This window comes from Lytechinus variegatus, chromosome 1, assembly GCF_018143015.1.
Source record: "Lytechinus variegatus isolate NC3 chromosome 1, Lvar_3.0, whole genome shotgun sequence".
NCBI classification, from domain to species: domain Eukaryota; kingdom Metazoa; phylum Echinodermata; class Echinoidea; order Temnopleuroida; family Toxopneustidae; genus Lytechinus; species Lytechinus variegatus.
In genome coordinates, this window is record NC_054740.1 from 55,729,905 (window position 1) to 55,749,188 (window position 19,284).

The 19,284-nt window shown below is 37.1% G+C and overlaps 1 protein-coding gene across 2 annotated transcripts in view; it reads left to right on the forward strand.

The window, feature by feature from the left end:
• The first annotated feature begins 355 nt into the window (after positions 1-355).
• The window catches only part of LOC121417463, a 46,800-nt gene continuing 27,871 nt past the window's right edge, over positions 356-19,284 (forward strand). The window contains exons 1-3 of one of the 2 annotated variants that reach the window (XM_041611181.1): positions 356-1,459; positions 2,267-4,127; positions 7,141-7,170. In XM_041611181.1, coding sequence (XP_041467115.1) covers positions 1,416-1,459; positions 2,267-4,127; positions 7,141-7,170 — 1,935 coding nt within the window. In that variant the 5' untranslated portion in view covers positions 356-1,415. The remainder of the gene's footprint in view (positions 1,460-2,266; positions 4,128-7,140; positions 7,171-19,284) is intronic. The other variant, XM_041611189.1, reaches the window with a different exon arrangement.

Consider the following 19,284-nt stretch of genomic DNA (forward strand, 5'->3'; position numbering starts at 1 on the left):
TGGGTCGGAAGAAGGATTGAAAATTTCGAGGAAAATCCCCATAACACCCGGATCTGAGAAAAAGGAGTTTGGACATAATAATAATTTCAATATAGGCCTATGAGCATCTTCAAACATTATCCATTTTAATTGTATAGGCCTATTAATGACTATCATTGGATTATTTTGCTCATCCCTCTTATGTAATCATTGGCTGATTATTTTACATGTAGGCCAGTCAAGGTATGACACATTGACAACGATAAGTCTGTCCTTTTTCTCGGCTTTTCTTTTTTTGTTTTGTTCCGACCTTGCCTCCAACTTCCTGCATTCGTTCTCTACAATAGGGCCCCTAATCTGTGAACCAATGCCATACACATGTAAATAACACACACCCAAGCAAATCTTCAGTTGGATCATAAACTTTGGACGTAATTGTATCATTCCAAATCACTGTATCTAGGAGTTCCTCTTTCGGCATGTTCTCAAGAAAGCTCAGAGACCGTATTTCTTACTGTTGGAGTGTGTACCTTGCTTCGTTTTATTCTGGATGCTGTTTGTAGGGGCAATCTGTTGTGAGATATTCACTTTCACAATATAGTTTTGTTTGACCTGAGATTCATAAAAGGAAATAAAATGTGTTTTCATAATGGATGCTTCGCTGTTCTTGGATATTTAGTACACAGGATATCACTCTCAACAAAAACAAAAGTGTTTTCCGATTAATTAAAGGAGCATAGAAATTCTGAGAATCATTAAATAGTTCAAACCTTTGGTAATTGTGGTTTTGACCTCATTCAATTTGAGAGCTGTTCATTTTACAAATAAATGAATAGTATTATATTCCTATGTTTTTATGATTTTTTTTCATTATCATTAAGATTACTGACAGATGTTTGCGGAGCAACATTTTCTGCTCATGTAAACAAGTGATATCAAATGACACTCATCGATTTCAGCCGTGATGTTTGGCATTTTGGATAAGTCCACTTCTGCAAATGCAATTCCTTTAATTGCACCGAAGGAATAATCGTAGACCTGTATGTCAACCCTGCTGCATGTTTAATTCATGTGTGCATGAGAGTGTAGTCACATACTGCTGATGACGTTGTTGATCGTCCATGTGCAGACCGAGCCATGTATGTTGATCTGTCAGCCACATCAGTCGAGGCTCTCTAGTATCCCAGCTGTCAGTGGCACTCACATACCCCATATGAAAGTCTGGATGGATGCTATATGCCTATCTTCTCCTGATACTGCCCTTAGTCACTTTGGATTATGTTGGCTCTGATTGGAATACATGCGATCCTATAAATACTTTTGGAATAGAACTCCCTCCGTATGCCGTGTGTGTGGAGTTGTTGACTTGTGTTGTTGGTCGATGAGGAGCTATTTGATTATTTCTTTATTGTTTGGATGGGATTTTAATAGGAAACATGTCATCGTCAGACGAAGAAATGAGTGATTATGATTTAGAGGGGTAAGTTATAAATGTTTTGCGCTGCTAAGTTTGGCTAGAGGTAACCACATTGTTACACTGTCTTGAATGATAATGCAGTGGTATCCTATCCTTCATGCATGTAACTGTTCACTGTGAATTGTTATTTCAATTCACCATTGATGGTATAATGTGAACGATATTGATTTTAGGCTAAAGGGTCGTTTCCTATCATTTTACATGTACAAGTTCATCAAGAATAAATCAAGTAATATTTGTGTACTACAATAGGCCCACAGTGTTTCTATAATATTTTTGCCCACATGGATTAAATATGAACACCCTTGTCAGATGTGTTATATCCATGACTTTAATTTAATTTCAAAGCTCTTGGGCATTTCACCACAATTTATTTCCAATTCGTCCAATTGCTAACTCGTCTTCTATCATTTAGTCTACCATCAGTTCATCCACTCACCACTTGGTCTACCGTCATTTTGGTCCCTTAGTCATTTGGCCCATATACCATGTGGTCTAATTAAAGTAAAGTGTTAATTGCGCAAAATGAGTGAAAAGAAAGTAGGTACATGTATTAGACCAATTGGTTATAAGGCAAAATGGAAATATATGAACTGGTGATTATACGAAATGATAATGGGTGTTAGACAAAATGTTGATGGACGGAATGGCATTAGACTAAATGAAGGTAGACCATGTGGTGAGTGGACGAGTTGGCAGTGGACGAATTGGCAATTTACCATTCACCACTGAAGGCTATTGCCTTATTCTGCTTAATATAATGGATTCTAAAAAGCATCTGATGTTTTTGTTTTTTGCTTGTTGTTACAGGTGCTGGGACCTGGCTGATATCAACATGTCCACTGCAGTAACAGCCAGTCGTAACCCAAGCGGCAGTGGCGAGAAATCCTCCGTAAGCTCCAATGTCCGCAAGCTACGGCATCTCTTTGAGGAGCAGGCACACCCAACCGGCAAGCCTCCCCCTGTTCCCAGACAAATCCAGACAACCAACAACATCAATGCCAACACCACCACCACAAGCTCCAGTAGTGCCAAGTCTTCACTATCTGGGGTTGTTCTCAGGCACAAGGAATCAAAGTCAGTTCATGGTCGCCCAAGGCCTGCAAGTAATGAATATAATGTGAACGTTCAACAACGGCTAAGCGGGGATTTTACTGGTGTGACGGTGAAGGCGGGAGAGGGTAACGGAGATGACCCCAGGAAAAGATTCACAAATGTCCTCAAGAAGTTTGAGGCTGCAAGTAGCCCCCCTATCCAGCGGAGGGCAACAGGTCCTAGAAGGACCAGTAGCAGCCCACCGACCAGTCCTCCAGTCTTCAAGAAACGAATCCATGAAAGTGCGGAGAGATCAGGAGAGCCGTTTGGAGTTGATATCCGAAGGGACTCTGAATCAGAGGTATTCCAAATCGATGTATCACATTCCACTTCAAATGGTGATGAACCATTAAACTCAAAGCATATACCGTCAGTGGAAAGTGTACCTCATGAAAATATAATAGAGGATTCTATTCCTAGAGCAAATGGGGATGTCAAGAGGGATGTAGATGCTGAAACCATACCGATGGACACTAGCAATAAGGAGAATGTGGTTGTAGGAGATTCTCAGGTTGTCATGAGGAGAAATCGCCCAAGACAGTCAGAGGATTCTACTGCTGCCACAAGGAGATGGAGTTTTGGCCAGTCTGCCAGACCATTCTCTCGGGAATACTCCGAAGCAGAATTTCACCATGTAGATCCACCAAAGAAAAAAGAAATGCCTGCCTCAGAAATTATTGCAATTAATCGTCCTGATATTGATTATGCCGAAAAGTTGAATGTGGACGTTGAGAGCAGTCGTCGAAAAGATGCAACAGAGCGACTGTCCTCTAGGTCAAATCATACCCCCACTCAGGACAGTAATATAGACATTAAAAAGCCACTTGAAAAATCTGTTGATGATGAGTATTCAGTTAATGACATTCATGAAGCGTTGGGCCAATCACCATATTCCACAAGGAGCATTCCTAGTAAAACCGAAGATGTCCCGTTTCCGGAAGTTAAACCGCAGAGTCACGAACCCATCAGAACAAGCGTAACTGGCAGAGTTGAATCTTCAGGACCTGTCACTGAACTGAGTTCTGGATCTAAGGAGGAGAGACCTGATATTGTATCTGATCTTCCTTCTGAAGGATCGTGCTCATTCCTGTCCCCCACACCCTCGATGGAAGATGATATCTCCAAGAACCGCATCAATCTAACAGCGGAAGCCATCACATCAGATATATCCCCTAGGAGTCGTGATGGTGATGCTAGTACGGACATCCTTGCCATGGCCATGTCCTTACCAGAATCAACCATTGACACCGATGAAGACGAAGGTGAAGAAGAGAGACGCTCTCACGAGGATGAACCCCCGCACTTTGAAGCAGATGACTCGGACATCACGGATGAGTCCGAGGATGCTGTCGGTGGTTATGACCTGGTGAAGGACGAAGATGATGATGACATTCGTCACGAGCCTGACAGTGCTCGTGGAACTCTGGAAGAGCTTGAGGACTCTGTAGAGGACCAGGGTTATGACATTTCATTCAACATTGAAGGGTTCATGCCTGGTGAAATGAGATCTGCCAGTGATGACGATTCAACGGAGCAGTCATCCTCTTCAGGAGAGGAACATGCTGCCGATGATACAGTAAGTGAACAAAACTATTTTTTACTTCCTTTTAATCATGTACTGGTGAGCCTGTCATGAAGCAAGTAACAAGTGAATGTCACTGATGTCTGTTCAAAACTGAAATTCTCATGTCATAGTGAAAATCACAGATGAGTTGCTTCATGACTCTCCTTGGGTGTGCACTGAATCAGAAACTTTCTTCATTAAACTTTGATGGAATATATTATTATTTACAATTCTAGAAAGGTTTCTGAATCAGGTAGTGAGAAAATTCAATGGATCTTATCTACACACATTTCATATGCTCAAGTACATGTATGACATGGAGAGCAAGATCCTGTTTCATAAAAATTTATTATGCCAACTACCATGGTAACATGGCTCAGCAGCCAATCATAATCAAGGTTTCCATGGCCGATATGATTAAGGCAAAGTTACCATTGTTAATATGAAATCGGCCCATGCACAAGGAATTTGTGACGAGATCAGAAATAATAAAAAAAATTGGAGAATATAATACTGTAAAGTATTGTGGTGAGTCGACCATCTTTACTGGCCCAGACTCTAAACCAAACGTTGTTGCCCTTTCCCCTCACCAAATTCAAAGGAAGTAGTTTAGAAGATCAAGGATACATAAACTATCCCGTTTCAATACATGTCTGATTAGAGGAGGCGATAAATGGGTTTCACTCAAGTTATGATAGGATCTCGGGGGAGCTCAAGGAAAAATAAAGGGATGTACTATCTATCCTGCAGAGTACAGGCTCTGCTTGCGTTTAAGCGACGACAGTCTCCCGCCCCTTCCCTGGAATCATGGTTTGAAAGAAGTCAAGTTAAAAAGGTGACAGCGCCCCAAAATTCTTTCAAAGGTTATAATAATGGTGTTAACATATAGGATCATCTTTTTAAGTTGGTGTTAACTTAATCTGTAGTCATAATTTATAGTTGAAAGTATGTTAAAGATATGTAGCCAAAATATGACAACTTTAAAAGTAGATTCACAATGTATATCAACACACTTGACCCTAAAATTATTTTATAACTTGTCTGGTGACAATAATTATGGAAGGTTTTTTTTTTCATTAAATCATCGAAAAAGAGCGAAGTGATCATTGTGTGAAATACACAAATTTTTCAGATTTCAGGCTCCCATAATTTTAGAACAGATTTAGACTACAGTCTACATAAATTAAACTAGAGTTTGGTTGATATATTTATTTCCATTTTATTTCAGCAAGGTAGCCCTTTCAGTTACAAAACTGCTGTACCGTGCACAATAAAAAAAAACAAATACATATGGGTCAATGATTCACACATTCTCCATTGGTGCTCATGATGGTAGCCTAGTAAAAGTTCACATATTGTGATTAAAGATACAACTGCTAACAAAGATATATTTGGAATCATGATAGCTCGAAACGCTTAAATGCAACAAATTCCTTAATTGTGTTTCTAATAACATCACTCTGCCGGGGGGGGGGGGGGGGGGGCAGGTTTTAGTTAGAATATTTCCAATGAATTTGACCTACATAGTGTGTATTTGTGAGGTCAAACTGAACCTTTTGGGTGAAAATTGCTAATTGAATAAATGCTAATTCATAACAGTGTGGCAAATTGCCAATATAGGTCGTAATTCATGTTTGATTTGGGCTAAAAATATGCATGAACACAGCCAAACTTTCTTCAAACCAATGCTGGCTCACAATCTTGTTAACCTTATTGAAAGTATTTTTAATAATGTCATACTCCTACTTACTGGCTTGGCTGCCACACAGCTAAATTGACACTTCCATGTTGCACAGGGAATGTTAGGCTAATACTCTACTGGTACCATAAAAATGATATCATTAAAAGAGACAAACATGTATGTATTCTATACTTTAATTTTATAATACAAGTATAGTATGAAATACCTGATTTAAATGTAATGTGATAAAAAAAGGTACCTAGCCAAAGTACTGGGGAGCGTTTCATGAAAGGACTTGTCAGACGTTTTATCTGACAAGTCCTGTTTTATCCGACAGTTACTATAGTAACAGTGCTTCTTAACCAATCAGAATCCAGGAAAGTTGTCAGATCTGACAACTTGTCGGACGAAAATATTGATGAAATGCCCCCAGATCAATTTAGGTTGTATCATTTCATTTCATGTATTTCATTTTCAATAACTAGATGATTCTTATTAAACCGAGACGAAGCTTTAAGCAAGCAAAATGTTCATGCTGATATTCACGAGCACCAAATATTTAATTTTCTTTTATAATGTTTTTTCTCACACAGACTATCCATGATTAGTGTAGATTAAAATTGTACACTCATAACCATCTGCAGCAGTAGAAGGCAGAACTCCTCTCATCATTCTCATTTATAGTGTAGTCCCACACATTGAAGAATTATAATTCCTTTTCCTCTTGTGCTTGCAAGTGAGACCGATACCGACTTGATCCCTTTAGGCTAGACTAGTTTCCTCCCATTCTCCCTTACTGCGTTGCATCAATACTTCATCAATGGAATGAACCATCCATAATCGGGCCTTTTAAAGAATTCATAAGATTTCATCAAATTGGCAATCAATGGAGCAGCAATCATTTCCGCAAAGAAATTATCGGTCAATATTTAATGACCAACATGGTTCGTTCATGATGATCTGAGTCATAACCAGGTTGCCTTCCATTCCACCCCTAAAAGATGGAGAGAAAAAAATATATAATACCTCAACATAAAAATGAAAACAGTGAAATGAATTATTAAATGAAAACCATAAAATGAAGGAATGATAAACAGGTGAGGTAAGTATTAACATGAATCAATAAATGAATTAATGAAAAATGTATTACAATAAAAAATATAACTGTAAGTCCTCTATGAAATTTCAGGATCCCTGCCTTCCCGGTCATACCTACATGTGCATGTATTTCATCACCATCATCATTTTCAAAGTTATCATTTATATTTCATCAGCTGTATTTCATTTTGTTCACAACTTCATGAATGTGATTCTATACACTTTGTGAAATTTATTATGTTTCAGTTCTTAAAATGGAGAAGAGAAACACCGAAGGTAATCATTTATTTTTTTTCAATCACAAATCAATTCAAAGTTTGTCTGGGTACTGCTAACTTACTAATTGGTATATCTTCATTTCCATTTTAAAAATCATCATTTTCATGCACAAGGTGTATATTTATAAACTTTCTACATCTTGGTTCTACATGTAATCTCAAATTTGCTTGCTATATTATATTATAATATCAGAAAGGTCAAATTTATAGAAGTAGGTCAAATAATATACCTGCATTACTTATTGATATTAATACCGGTAATTGTCTTGTAGCAGAATTACTGTCTATTATAATGATGTCTGTTCATGTTGATAGGATCTGAGTTATTCAAAAGTAACTTTGTGCTTGGGTCCACATTTCAAGTGGGAGTTAACGTTCATTGGAGGACAAGGACTTCGTCTTCAAACATCTCAAATATGTTGATTACTGATTATGACACTGATAACACATACATGTACCTGAATTTCATAGTCTATTATACAAGATTGCGATGCAAGGGTAATACAGAAATGAAACAGAGCAAAATAGAAATGGAATGAAATGAAATAAAAAGAAGGTCTATAAATATTTAGATAGATGCATTGATTAGAACACATCAGCAAATAAATGATTGTGAGAAAATGAATAAGTAAATAAATGAATATATTAATGAATCAATGAATTAATTATTTGATGAAAAACTAGGCTTGTTTACAAATACGAGTGGTTCCAAATACTATCAAGCTATTCAATGCTTTTTGAGTCTCATGCACATTCTAATTTACATATTTATCAGATCACCTTGGGCTATAATATTTTTAACCTTCCAGTCCCCAGTTTTGTGTTTCGAACAATGCAAATACTAAATTGAAGTACGTTTTTAGATTATATTTGTATCAGATTTTGCTTATTTTGTTATTATATATCTGTACACTGTATTGGTAAAATTTTATTTTGGCCACTTAATCACGTTTTCCCGCAAACTCAGTAAATTCTATGTTCTCAACTTTTGTGGTTGTTTTCTCTAAACCATATCATGGAAAACTGGGAAATTGGTGGTGCAGTCAATATTTTCATATAATTCCCATTATAATAAAAGCTCAACATTGGTCACTAATAATCATGCCTACTAACACATAAAAGAAGGACATTGGTACATGTATGTATGCATATTTGTGTAGGCCTATTTATTGGGTGTTGATGGGTTGTTATTTGATCACTTATTTTATTGAAAGAGGATATAATCTACATCTCACAACACCACTGCAATTTGTTTAAAAGGTACATAGTGTCAATTTCTTGATGGCCCCAAATACTCTAAAGACTTTGGCCGGAAATTTTCACACAAAAAGACATTTAAAACCATATTGCCAGTTTAACCCCTTCCTCATTTTTTAAAGAAACTTGTGCAAGCATTGACACTGATCAAGGCCCTGTATCAATTGTATAAGTCTATGGTATGACAAATTGTGTCTAAACAATTAATTAATTGTAGCATCTCTCTATATATGTTACACCTGCCATTACTTAAAGGGATGGTCCAGGCTGAAAATATTTATATTCTAATACATAGAGTAGAATTCACTGAGAAAAATGCCGAAACTTTAATCAAATTCAGATAACAAAAAACAAAGTTATTGAATGTTAAAATTCAGCAATATTTTGTGAAAACGGTTGTCATGAATATTCATTAGGTGGCTGATGATGTCACATCTCCACTTGTTCTTTTGTATTTTATTATATGAAATTAGGTTTATTCAAATAGAAAAATTGGATTGACAACTGACTTAGTGCATTAATAGATATTTGTTGCTGTAACTTATTTCATTATATTATTCACACAAGTATGAAATAATGAAAAAATCATGATTTTATGTAATAACATAAAAAAAAAGGAAAGTGGAGATGTGACATCATCAGCCCACATAAGTGCAATATTCATGACAACTGTTTTCACAAAATATTGCTAAACTTAAACTTCAATAACTTTATTATTTGTTATCAGATTTTGATGAAATTTTCGTCATTTTGCTCAGTGAATCCTACTTTATTTATTAAGCTATAAATACTTTCAGCCCGGACCATCCCTTTAATGTGCACATTTGGGAAACATGGAGATATGTTAGTGAGCTAAAAGAAAACTTGGGAGTATGCTCATTCCTAGTTTAAACGACTTTTGTTAAACTGGGTCTTATGCAGACATGCCAACCATTCCCCTTTTAGAGTATTTGTTCCCCTTTTTTTGCTATGAATACACCAATACTTATTTTGTATGATTTGTTACTTTAAAAAAAAATTCTGACCATGGAGTATGTATTATACACATCGCGTGACACTAGCGCTGGTCCAACTGTCCCAGACCAGTAAACGTAACTGTCGAGCCAGTAACTTGTTGCATGAAAAGAACAAGTAAATTCTCGCTTACGAGTACATGTTTAAAAGGATGAATTATCAAGTTTTCAAGCAGAGTCATTTCACTTTTTTTTTCACCAATCTCACTACAACAAGCTGGCGATTGTTACGTTGAGCCAAATTTGAAAAAATACTCTTTTTTGTCAAAAATACTTTTTTTTCCTTCTAAGAATACTTGTTTTTGGTTGTAGAAGATTAAAATTGGCAGATCTGCTTATGCTTTGCCCATGTTACTGATACTTCAGGTGTCCTTTTAGTAGCATTCCAACCATGTGGGAATACATAGCAGAATCCTTCCTGCTTGGAACACAATCATGGACTTTTGGATGGGAACGCCCAGAAAGACGTCAATATTTCACAATGAATTATTAGCCAAGAGAAGCTGTACAAAAGAGGGATTGTGTGCATTAATGTTCATAAAGAATGATAAAATATCAGCCCATTTGTTTGAGGATGAGAGAGACAGAGAAAGAAAAAGAGAGATAGAAAGAAAAAGATAGAAGGGACTTTCCCCTTGTCATACAATTGGGCCAACACAAAATCAGATGGAAGGGTGCAATTTTATTTTGAAATAAAACCTTACAATATCTTGTTTTTTTCATGGATTTCAATAAAAATTTAAAAATCATTCATAATGATAGGCCCTGGATGGAATACATGCATACTATTATCTGTATGAAGTGGAAATTAGGAGGGAGAGGGGGGGGGGGGGGCACAGAATATAATGAGAAGGAGATATTGATGAAATACATCCTGTAAAAAAGATTGTATCAGCTGTATGCTGTCAAAACATGAGATGCAACCAGTATCAGTGATGATTGAAGTAACATTTGCTCTTTGTTAAAGACCTGTAGTTTGAGAAATTGATTGAACAATAAGCATTCATTCATGTTACTCTTAAATGATATTCAATATTTCCAATGTACTTGGACACATTCAAAATACATAATATATTCCATATTTCATGTTAACACTAGAACAAGATCATAGTTTTAATGCCTTAAGCAGATAGAACTGAGGTCATCGCAAGCTCTTTTATTTAAATTATGAATGAGAAAAACAGGAAAAAGAAGTAAGTTTTTACAAAAATTGAATTATCACCTTACAATCTGCATGACTTTTTTTTTTGTTTTCCCCCGATGAAAATTTGCTATGTCACTATGTGAGCAAACATGAATGTTTAAGCTTATTTCCTTGAGCGTGCTTCATATGTTAGTAGGGAAAACCACAAGTGCAAAGAAAATTTGTACTTATTTATTTTATGATATGAAACCGCAATGAATATGTTACCTCTCAAGCTACTTTATAAGTAAACAAATATTTAGCACTTAGGAAATGACCACGCAATAGATGGAGAAAGTTGATCTCTTATTTAAAATGAAGGACAAGTAGAAGTTCTATTTTCTTGTTCACTAGACCCATGTTCATAAAACCTACTGTCGCCAATGTAATTAGGTGATAACTAGGCAGGTTTTATGAAAAATTATAAGTCCTTTTCCTCCAAAATTATGCGTCCATTGGAGTTAGTTGAAAATAATTTTTTTACTCTGAAAATCCTTCTTTGCTTCCTTAAATTACTGTAATTCTTTTACTGGTTGGTATCACTAAGGATCGCTTCAACACAAGATTCTGTATAGTACTTGGAAGCCCTCTATCTGACTCACATAGCGCCAAATTACTGCTAATTAATAACCTAGAATGAATGAATGATTGAAAGAGACATTGCATATCTAGCAGTGGCCATCAGCAGACGTTCAATTAATCATTTCATTAAGCGAGAGAGATTTCGTACCATATGGTGTCAAGGCAGTGATGCAGTCAGACAAATTAAGCTTTAAGGCGCATTTAAAGGAATGCTCGGCTCCTGAGGATGAAGTATCCATCAATTAGGGTAGCCTGTCGGCTTTTCAGAAGAATGTCCTTGTTTCGGCTTTTACATTGCTCTGATTCAAATAAATACTTCATTGTTGATATTATTGATGAAAAGGGACCAACCCTTCTTGTGGTGAGCAAAATTGTCAAAGATTTTGTAAACAATGAATATTTCATTTTTAATTTGAAGACAAAGTCCCTAGCGCTCCTAATGAATTACATAATGCATTTACATGTAGAAATGCATGAATTAAATGCAAACAATGGCAAAACAGCAAAAATTCCATCAACATTTGGGATTTGGAATATTTTTGTCAAGATGGTATTAGGTACAATCACAGTCTACTGCTCAGATTTTACAAGACTGTTTTGCGGTTTGGTAGAGTATGGAGAAGATACGTTCGGGTATAGAGGGATCCATGACATTTGCTCAGACTGTCGCTCCTATGGAAATTCCACACGTTATGCCACACGTTATACATACATGTATAACCTCAAACCTATCCTAAACTTAATCTAAATTGTTGATCCAGTAGTTGTTGTGCTTTTAATCTTAATCTTAAACCACAAAGTTTAAAATTCAATTCCAATTCTCAAGAAATAAGTATATTTGTTGAAACTGTTAAACAACTACTGTTATAAAGTTTATCTTTATAAACAACATTGTATAATATACAGCATTTTTACTCTATAGGCTTATATATTTATAACTGAACCTGTTTACCTGCCTTTGAAAGTAAAGGCCTAGACCCGGTGAAACCTGATAATGATTACCGACCTTGGCAGGAAGATTATCTTAAAATGAATGATGGATGAATGATGATTGGTACCGGGATAAAGGAAATGGTTTTAATCTTCTAGAGCAAGGTAATGATCATTGCCATTATGCTCTCAGTATTGGGATTTATGGCCATATGCAACTGGGGGAGGGGGGGGGCATATATTCCCACCAGAAATTTCTAAAACTTTTTTTACTCAATATTTTCACTAAATTCGCCTAAATTGTGTCCAAAATCCTTCAATTTCATTTTAGAAAATGCAAATGTTATAGTCCTGTGTTAAAATCTGATATACATAACAGACTTTTTGTGTAGCAGTCGAAACACAAAATTGGAGCAAATTGTGATGCGATACCAGGAAATTTCCGGTGTATCCCTCGCAGATTGCTTTTGAGGTCTTGACCATGAGTTTCATGAAGCTTGTCAGCACTGACACATTTTTATTTTCTGACAGTTACCATGGTAACAGTCAGAGACCAGTGATTCTCAGCCAACCTAAACCAAAGATTTCACTAATACTGTCAGAGCTGATGATTTAGTTGGTGCCGACAGCTTTCATGAAGCATACCCTGGACTTGAGATACATACTTAATTTGTGAGGAAGTCTACTTTTAATGATTATAATAATCCACTTTTATATGGCACTTAATACATCGGAGCGACATGTCTAAGCGCTTTACAGATGTATTATTACCCCGGTCATCGGATTCAATCAGTCATTATGGTGCACAATGTGTGCACATCCTCCACTCACTGGGGAGTTTTTCAGTAGGTTGCCAATGAGGTGCACTCAGTACTGGGCAAGCTACAATGACTTTCACATCCTACCGGGTACCCATTTAGTACCTGGGTCAAGAGTGGTAAAGTGTGGATTAACGCATTGCCAAAGGATGCCAGACCACAGTAGGTGATTTCAAACCGCTTCGATCACAAGAATCCCCGTTAAATTACGAGAACTTTTTTAGGCTAAAAAATACCCATTGATTATTCCTGCATTCACACCGCCCCGAAACATACCCTTCGGGATAAGTTCCTGAAAATTATGAGCATGGGCAGTATGGTCTTATAAGCAGGCAAGGCCCGAGATTCAAAATAACTAGCCCAGCAGCCACCCACAGCTCTCGCGCCCAACGACATGCTGGGCTTAAAGTTCCCGTAAATTGCTTTCACATTGCCAAAAAACCTGCGACCTTGGAAAAATCCCCTCGAAAGTTCTCTTAATTTTGCCAAGTACCTACTATTTATCGGGTATTTTCTTTCGGGAAATTACGCGTAGTTTGCTTTCACATTACCAAAATACCTGGTATTTTCTGATCGGAGTAAATTTCCCGATCAGAGAATACCTGGAACTGACAGACTTCGAGGCGGTCTGAAACCACCTAGTGGGATTTGAACACATTACCCTCTGTTTACAAGGCGAGAGTCAAAATCACTACACCATGGTATAAGGAGAATCAATAGGTGGTTTCAAACCGCCTCGATCACAAGAATCCCTGTTAAATTACGAGAACTTTGTAAAGCTAAAAAATACCCGTTAATTATTCCTGCATTCACACCGCCCCGAAACACATCCTTCGGGATAAGTTCCCGAAGTTACGAGCATGCGCAGTGTGGTCTGATAAGCAGGCAAGGCGGGAGATTCAAAATCACTAGCCCAGCAGCCACCCACGCCGCCGCGCCCAACGACACGCTGGGCTAAAAGTTCCCGTAATTTGCTTTCACATCGCCAAAATACCTGCGACCTTGGAAAAATCCCCACGAAAGTTCTCGTAATTTCGCCAAGTACCTACTATTTAGCGGGTATTTTCTTTCGGGGAAATTACGCGTAGTTTGCTTTCACATTACCAAAATACCTGGTATTTTCTGATCGGGGTAAATTTCCCGATCAGAGAATACCTGGAACTGGCGAACTTCGAGGCGGTCTGAAACCGCCTAATTAGTAATCAACCAAAGTAACTCAGTATTCCATGTAAATCATATCTTTTTTTTTTGGTGATCAATTCAAGATCTCAACTAGCAGGACCTGTGGAAACTGCACGTCTTATGGGTTAGGTTCATGTCGAATATAATATGTAGCTTGCAGATATAGAAATATAATTGAAGGAGTTGTTAAGAAGCAATGTGAAAAAAAAAGCTGTGAAAGAGAAAATTTTGAAGGTTACAGAATGAGAAAGTGGGAGAGAGAGAACAGGCACTCTAGTCCGAAAATGAAATGTTAAATGAACGTTTGAAAGGTTGGGGGAGTGACAACCTTTTCTAAAGGTTGCACATACCACTTTGAATGGTTCGACCCAACAAAATGTTGGATTCAGCTTTATGCAACATTGGATATAACATTTGGAAAAGGTTGCTACTCCTCCTGCCTTTCAATTGTTGATTTAACATTTCAATTTCACTATTTAGAGTGGAGGCGTAATAGGGGTCATTGGACTGGGAGGGGGGAGGGGGACAAGAGCCAAACATTTCCTGGTTATATGATGTGAACAGGATTGTTTTTTATGATTGTGTGCTAGCGTTAGCACAAAGCTTTATGATGCAGTAACATGATGAGTAAAAAGTTAATTGTCATGAATCCTATTAATCAATTATAGATCATAGCATTTTGCCTTGAGTTATTAAAAGCTGCATTGAATTAAAGTATTCTCATTTATCATCCTTTTTTCCATGATAATACTGATATTTCTGTCTATTATAACCTGATGGATTGGTGCATACATTCACCAACTACCTGTTCTCTTCCTATTCAACCTGAACCCATCAGTATGTTATCGACTCCACGAAAGATTGCATGTAAACATTTCATGACTTGAAATGTGATTCCATCGTGAGTCAGACATAACATCGTTAACAGACGCTTGTACTTTGAAATTGCGTCAAGTGCGTTATCCGTGAATAGAAACGGTGGTGTATGGATCGAACATCTGAACTTTGGATCGAGAAACAAATTACCCGTCAGATACAATCCTGTGGGAAATACATCAGGATAATACAGATGGGTAATCCAACTTCACAGTTGCTCACAATGAAACTCCATGTTTATGATCAGGATTTATCAATGCCAAATATCATCATGCCTGTGTCTGTTCGATCACAGAAATGGTTGCTTTGTAATAGATCTCTAAAAACATTTTTTATTTGAGTTTTCTTTGATTGAAAATTGTTCAGTTATTTCTTAAATGGCTAAGGCATTTGTATATCCTACAGTGGTGAGTGATAGCTAGCCTCTTAGAAAAATGTAGAAGAGTATTCTAAATCCATTGGCGTAGTGGGGGGGGAATGTGCCCTCAATTGGCGGGCAAAAAAAAGGAGAGAAAGAGGGGAGAATGAAAGAGAATAATAGTGGGAGATGGTGGAATAGTGTTTATGCATTGCCTGTATATAATTGGATACATACAGTATGTATAGTAAAAAAAAATTCAGGATCCTTAGTGGCAATCTTAATCATTCATAGGTTTCTCTTCACTTCATTACAAATTCAAAGTGTGTTAGAGGATGCCAGTCTCAACGCATTCCGTTTCGCACCAATCCTGCTGTTATCCTTGATCCATCCAAATCCTCTTTACACTCCATTATTCATGTACCCAGACATCATCCCCAGATACATGGAGGATGAGTGGTGCCCCCCCCCTCGCATCCATTACATTGGAAATTAAATAACAAACAATTGGAAGGCTCTCCCCGACTCTGTTTGCATGCATGTCCCCCTAAGGCCCAATGCTTTTTCGCACCTCCAGAGACTGCATAATTCAATTTTCATCTCGCGGCAGTGTCTCTCTGGTGAGAGAAAGGACTTTTCTTTAGCTGGTATAATCCCACTGATTACCTTCTAGAGGCCAATCCTTTTATCACCCCTTTTTTTAGAGCGCCAGGTACGGGGAATTACATCTAGATTTGATTGTATGCTAAACTGGTTGGATCTGGGATGTTTTCTTGATAGTGCAGCTTTTCATTCATAAAAGTATGTAGCTATTAGTACGATGGTGATTTGATATGATTTTTGTATTCATATTTTCAGCAAGTAGTCTTTGCATTAGATGTGATTTGAGCTACTTACATTGCATGTAACTACAAGTTACCATAGAAAGTTAAAGTAGTGAGTTTTTAAACTAATAATCTGTGTGATGGGAAAACGTGTAATTTAAGGATGTTTTTACAGAGGTGTATCAATCAGATATGATCATTTATGTCTGGGACCAAACTTTAACGTCACCATAAAAAACATGACCATGGTCCCGTGATACACTGGCCGTTGTGGCGTGCGCCTGTAATACAAGCTGTGGGGAAGTTACAAATTGATGCAGAGGTTCGAGGTTCGAGCCCTGATCACGTCTTTCGGATGGTGACGTTAAAGGTCGGTCCCAGACGTAAATAATCATACCTGATTGATACAAGTCTGTCAAAAACTCAAAATACACACACGTGACACAAAGGTAAGCAATTAATTAAAGTTTTGTGTTACGGGCTCCTTGGTTCAAACCTATTTGGTCAACATGGATACATTAATTGTTGCCACAATAGCACTAGTGGGTTGATTTGAATACATTACATGTAGGTATTGATACAATAGCAATCATGTCTGATGACAGTCGTTGTCACGGTAACAATCTTAGGCTGATATGAATACATTCATTGTCAGTGCAATGACATTTTTTTGCTTAATATGAATACATTGTTGCGACAATATAAATATGGATTGATATGAATACATTAATTGTTGCCACAAAAACAGTTGTGGGTTGATTTGAATGTTGGTTTTGCCTTAAAAAACTACCCTGTGATGAATCTAGAGTAATTGTTGCCTCAAAATCAATCTTAGGTTGATATGAATGAAATAAAAATCTTTGGTTTATATGAAAACACAAATTTTTACTACAATAACAGTCTAAGGTTGATATGCTTACATTAGGTTTTACTACAATAACAGTCTTAGAATCTTAGGTTGATATGCATACATTAAATGTTGCTACAATAACAATCTTTGATTTACATGAATACGTTAATAGTAATAATAATAGTAATAATGATAATAATAATAAAATAACAATAATAATAATAATAATAATAACTGTATATTTACCCATGGTAGCCACTTCAGTTCCGAAAACTGTTCTCCCAGTGGGCCCTGCTATTATTGTTACCTGGCTAAGCAAGGCTACCGATTCAGGTGCACACAGCTTTTTGAGGAATTATTTCCTGCTGGTGGTACCCATTTATCTCTCCTGGGTTGAGTGCAGCATTGTGTGGATAAATTTCTTGCTGAAAGAAAAATAGTTGCATCAATAGCAATATTTGGTTGATTTGATTTCATTAATTTCTTCTACAATAACAAATCATGTGATTGGAACACATTGTAGCCGTAATGGTCTAGTTGCTGTAATAATCTTGGGTTGGTGTCGTTATATAATTCTTCAACGATGAGCACATTGATGATTGCCAATTGCTTGAACGATGAGCGCATTGATGATTGCCAAAGTAGCAATTATGGTATGATTCGAGCGCAACGATCATGATGCGATGTCCACTGCTATGCTGTTGTGATGAGAAAATGTTCACATTCAATGGCAGCTGTGAACTTGCTGAGTCATGCCTTTGGGGTCACATGTGTTGAAATGTACACTCTTGTCTTTTGACTGGTGACTAATGACTAGGGATTACATCTAGATTAAATGTCACTCTCCTCCAAATACCCCACAGGTCAAACTCCGCCAGCCTCCGGCTTTGATTAGCTTTGAGTGATTCCCTCTTTGCATTCGAATGAATATGTTTGAAATGTGATTGACCCATAACATTCCCAGATTCCTTGCAAATCCAATTTTATTGATTATGGATTACATTAGCTAAATTTACACATTAATCCCCCCAAAAAGAATACCAGTTCTGAATTAGAAATGTTGAAGATTTATATGATGGTGATATGAAGTTGAAACCTTCTTACCAAAAAGCAGAATCTATTATAATGGTAATAGTGTATATCAGTGGAATAGTTAAATTGAGTAGTCAATCATTGTCTTTTCACAGTGGAAATATCATGTTAAACTTTTATTTGAGTGATCGAGTGCAAATCAAGAAAAAGTGTGTAGCTGACCTATTAAAAGAAACTTCTCAAGCCCTAAACAGAGGAGACAGGCCTACAGTCAGATATCGAGCACCCCGGAACAGACCCTTTTTGCGGTAACACCCAAAATAGCCCTATAATAGACTACTCTGCCTGGTCCTGCCAATTCATATTTCTCTTGGAAGTTTTTCATTTTCCAGCAAGACCCAAAAGGACCATCTGTTTTTAGCCATCTTGGCCATCTTTTTACCTCATTGAATGTCAAACGTGATTCAGCAAAGTGACAGTATACCTGTCTCGTCTCCAAGCCACAGCCGCAATCGTCGTCGTGCATTCTATGTCCTTTTCACTCAAATTTCTGATCTCATTTTATTGAATATATAAAGCACTTGGTGAGCTTGCAGAGTTTTGACTAATGGGGGTATAATAAGGGAAACATACTAGAAAAGAGACTGATGTTGCAGTTCCTCACGTCAATATGGTTTGGTTACTTTGGTAACCTGACAGTGTATACAAATACTCAAATGCTCACAAGGGTGACAACATATCCCGCTACATAACTTTTTAGATTCACTTGCCCTGTCAGGCAAGTAAAATTTTAAATAGTGTGACTGTACTGGCCTGAAAATCTATTTCACTTGCCCGAAAAAAATCCTTGAAAAAAAAGTTTTACCTCTTTAAAAAAAAAAAATATTACGGTTTAAGAAACCATTGACCTTTTTTTTCTTTCTCTCTTTTGACATGAACTGTTTTTACAAAGTAATTTTATCTTGCCCGCCATGACCAAATTTAGGGTCGGTATATCATATCGACCCTAATTGTGGTAATTCTACTGTGAGAATTTCGCTTGCCCAATCCGGTTAAGTAGTTTAGGTCTTTGCTTCAAAATACTTGCCTGACTTTTACTTGCCCCGGGCACAATCGGGCAAGTGCTTATGTAGCACCCTGCCGCTAAGCGACTGCTTCGGCTTACACTAATCATTTTTACAAATTATTTTGAACTATGTTTAAAGTA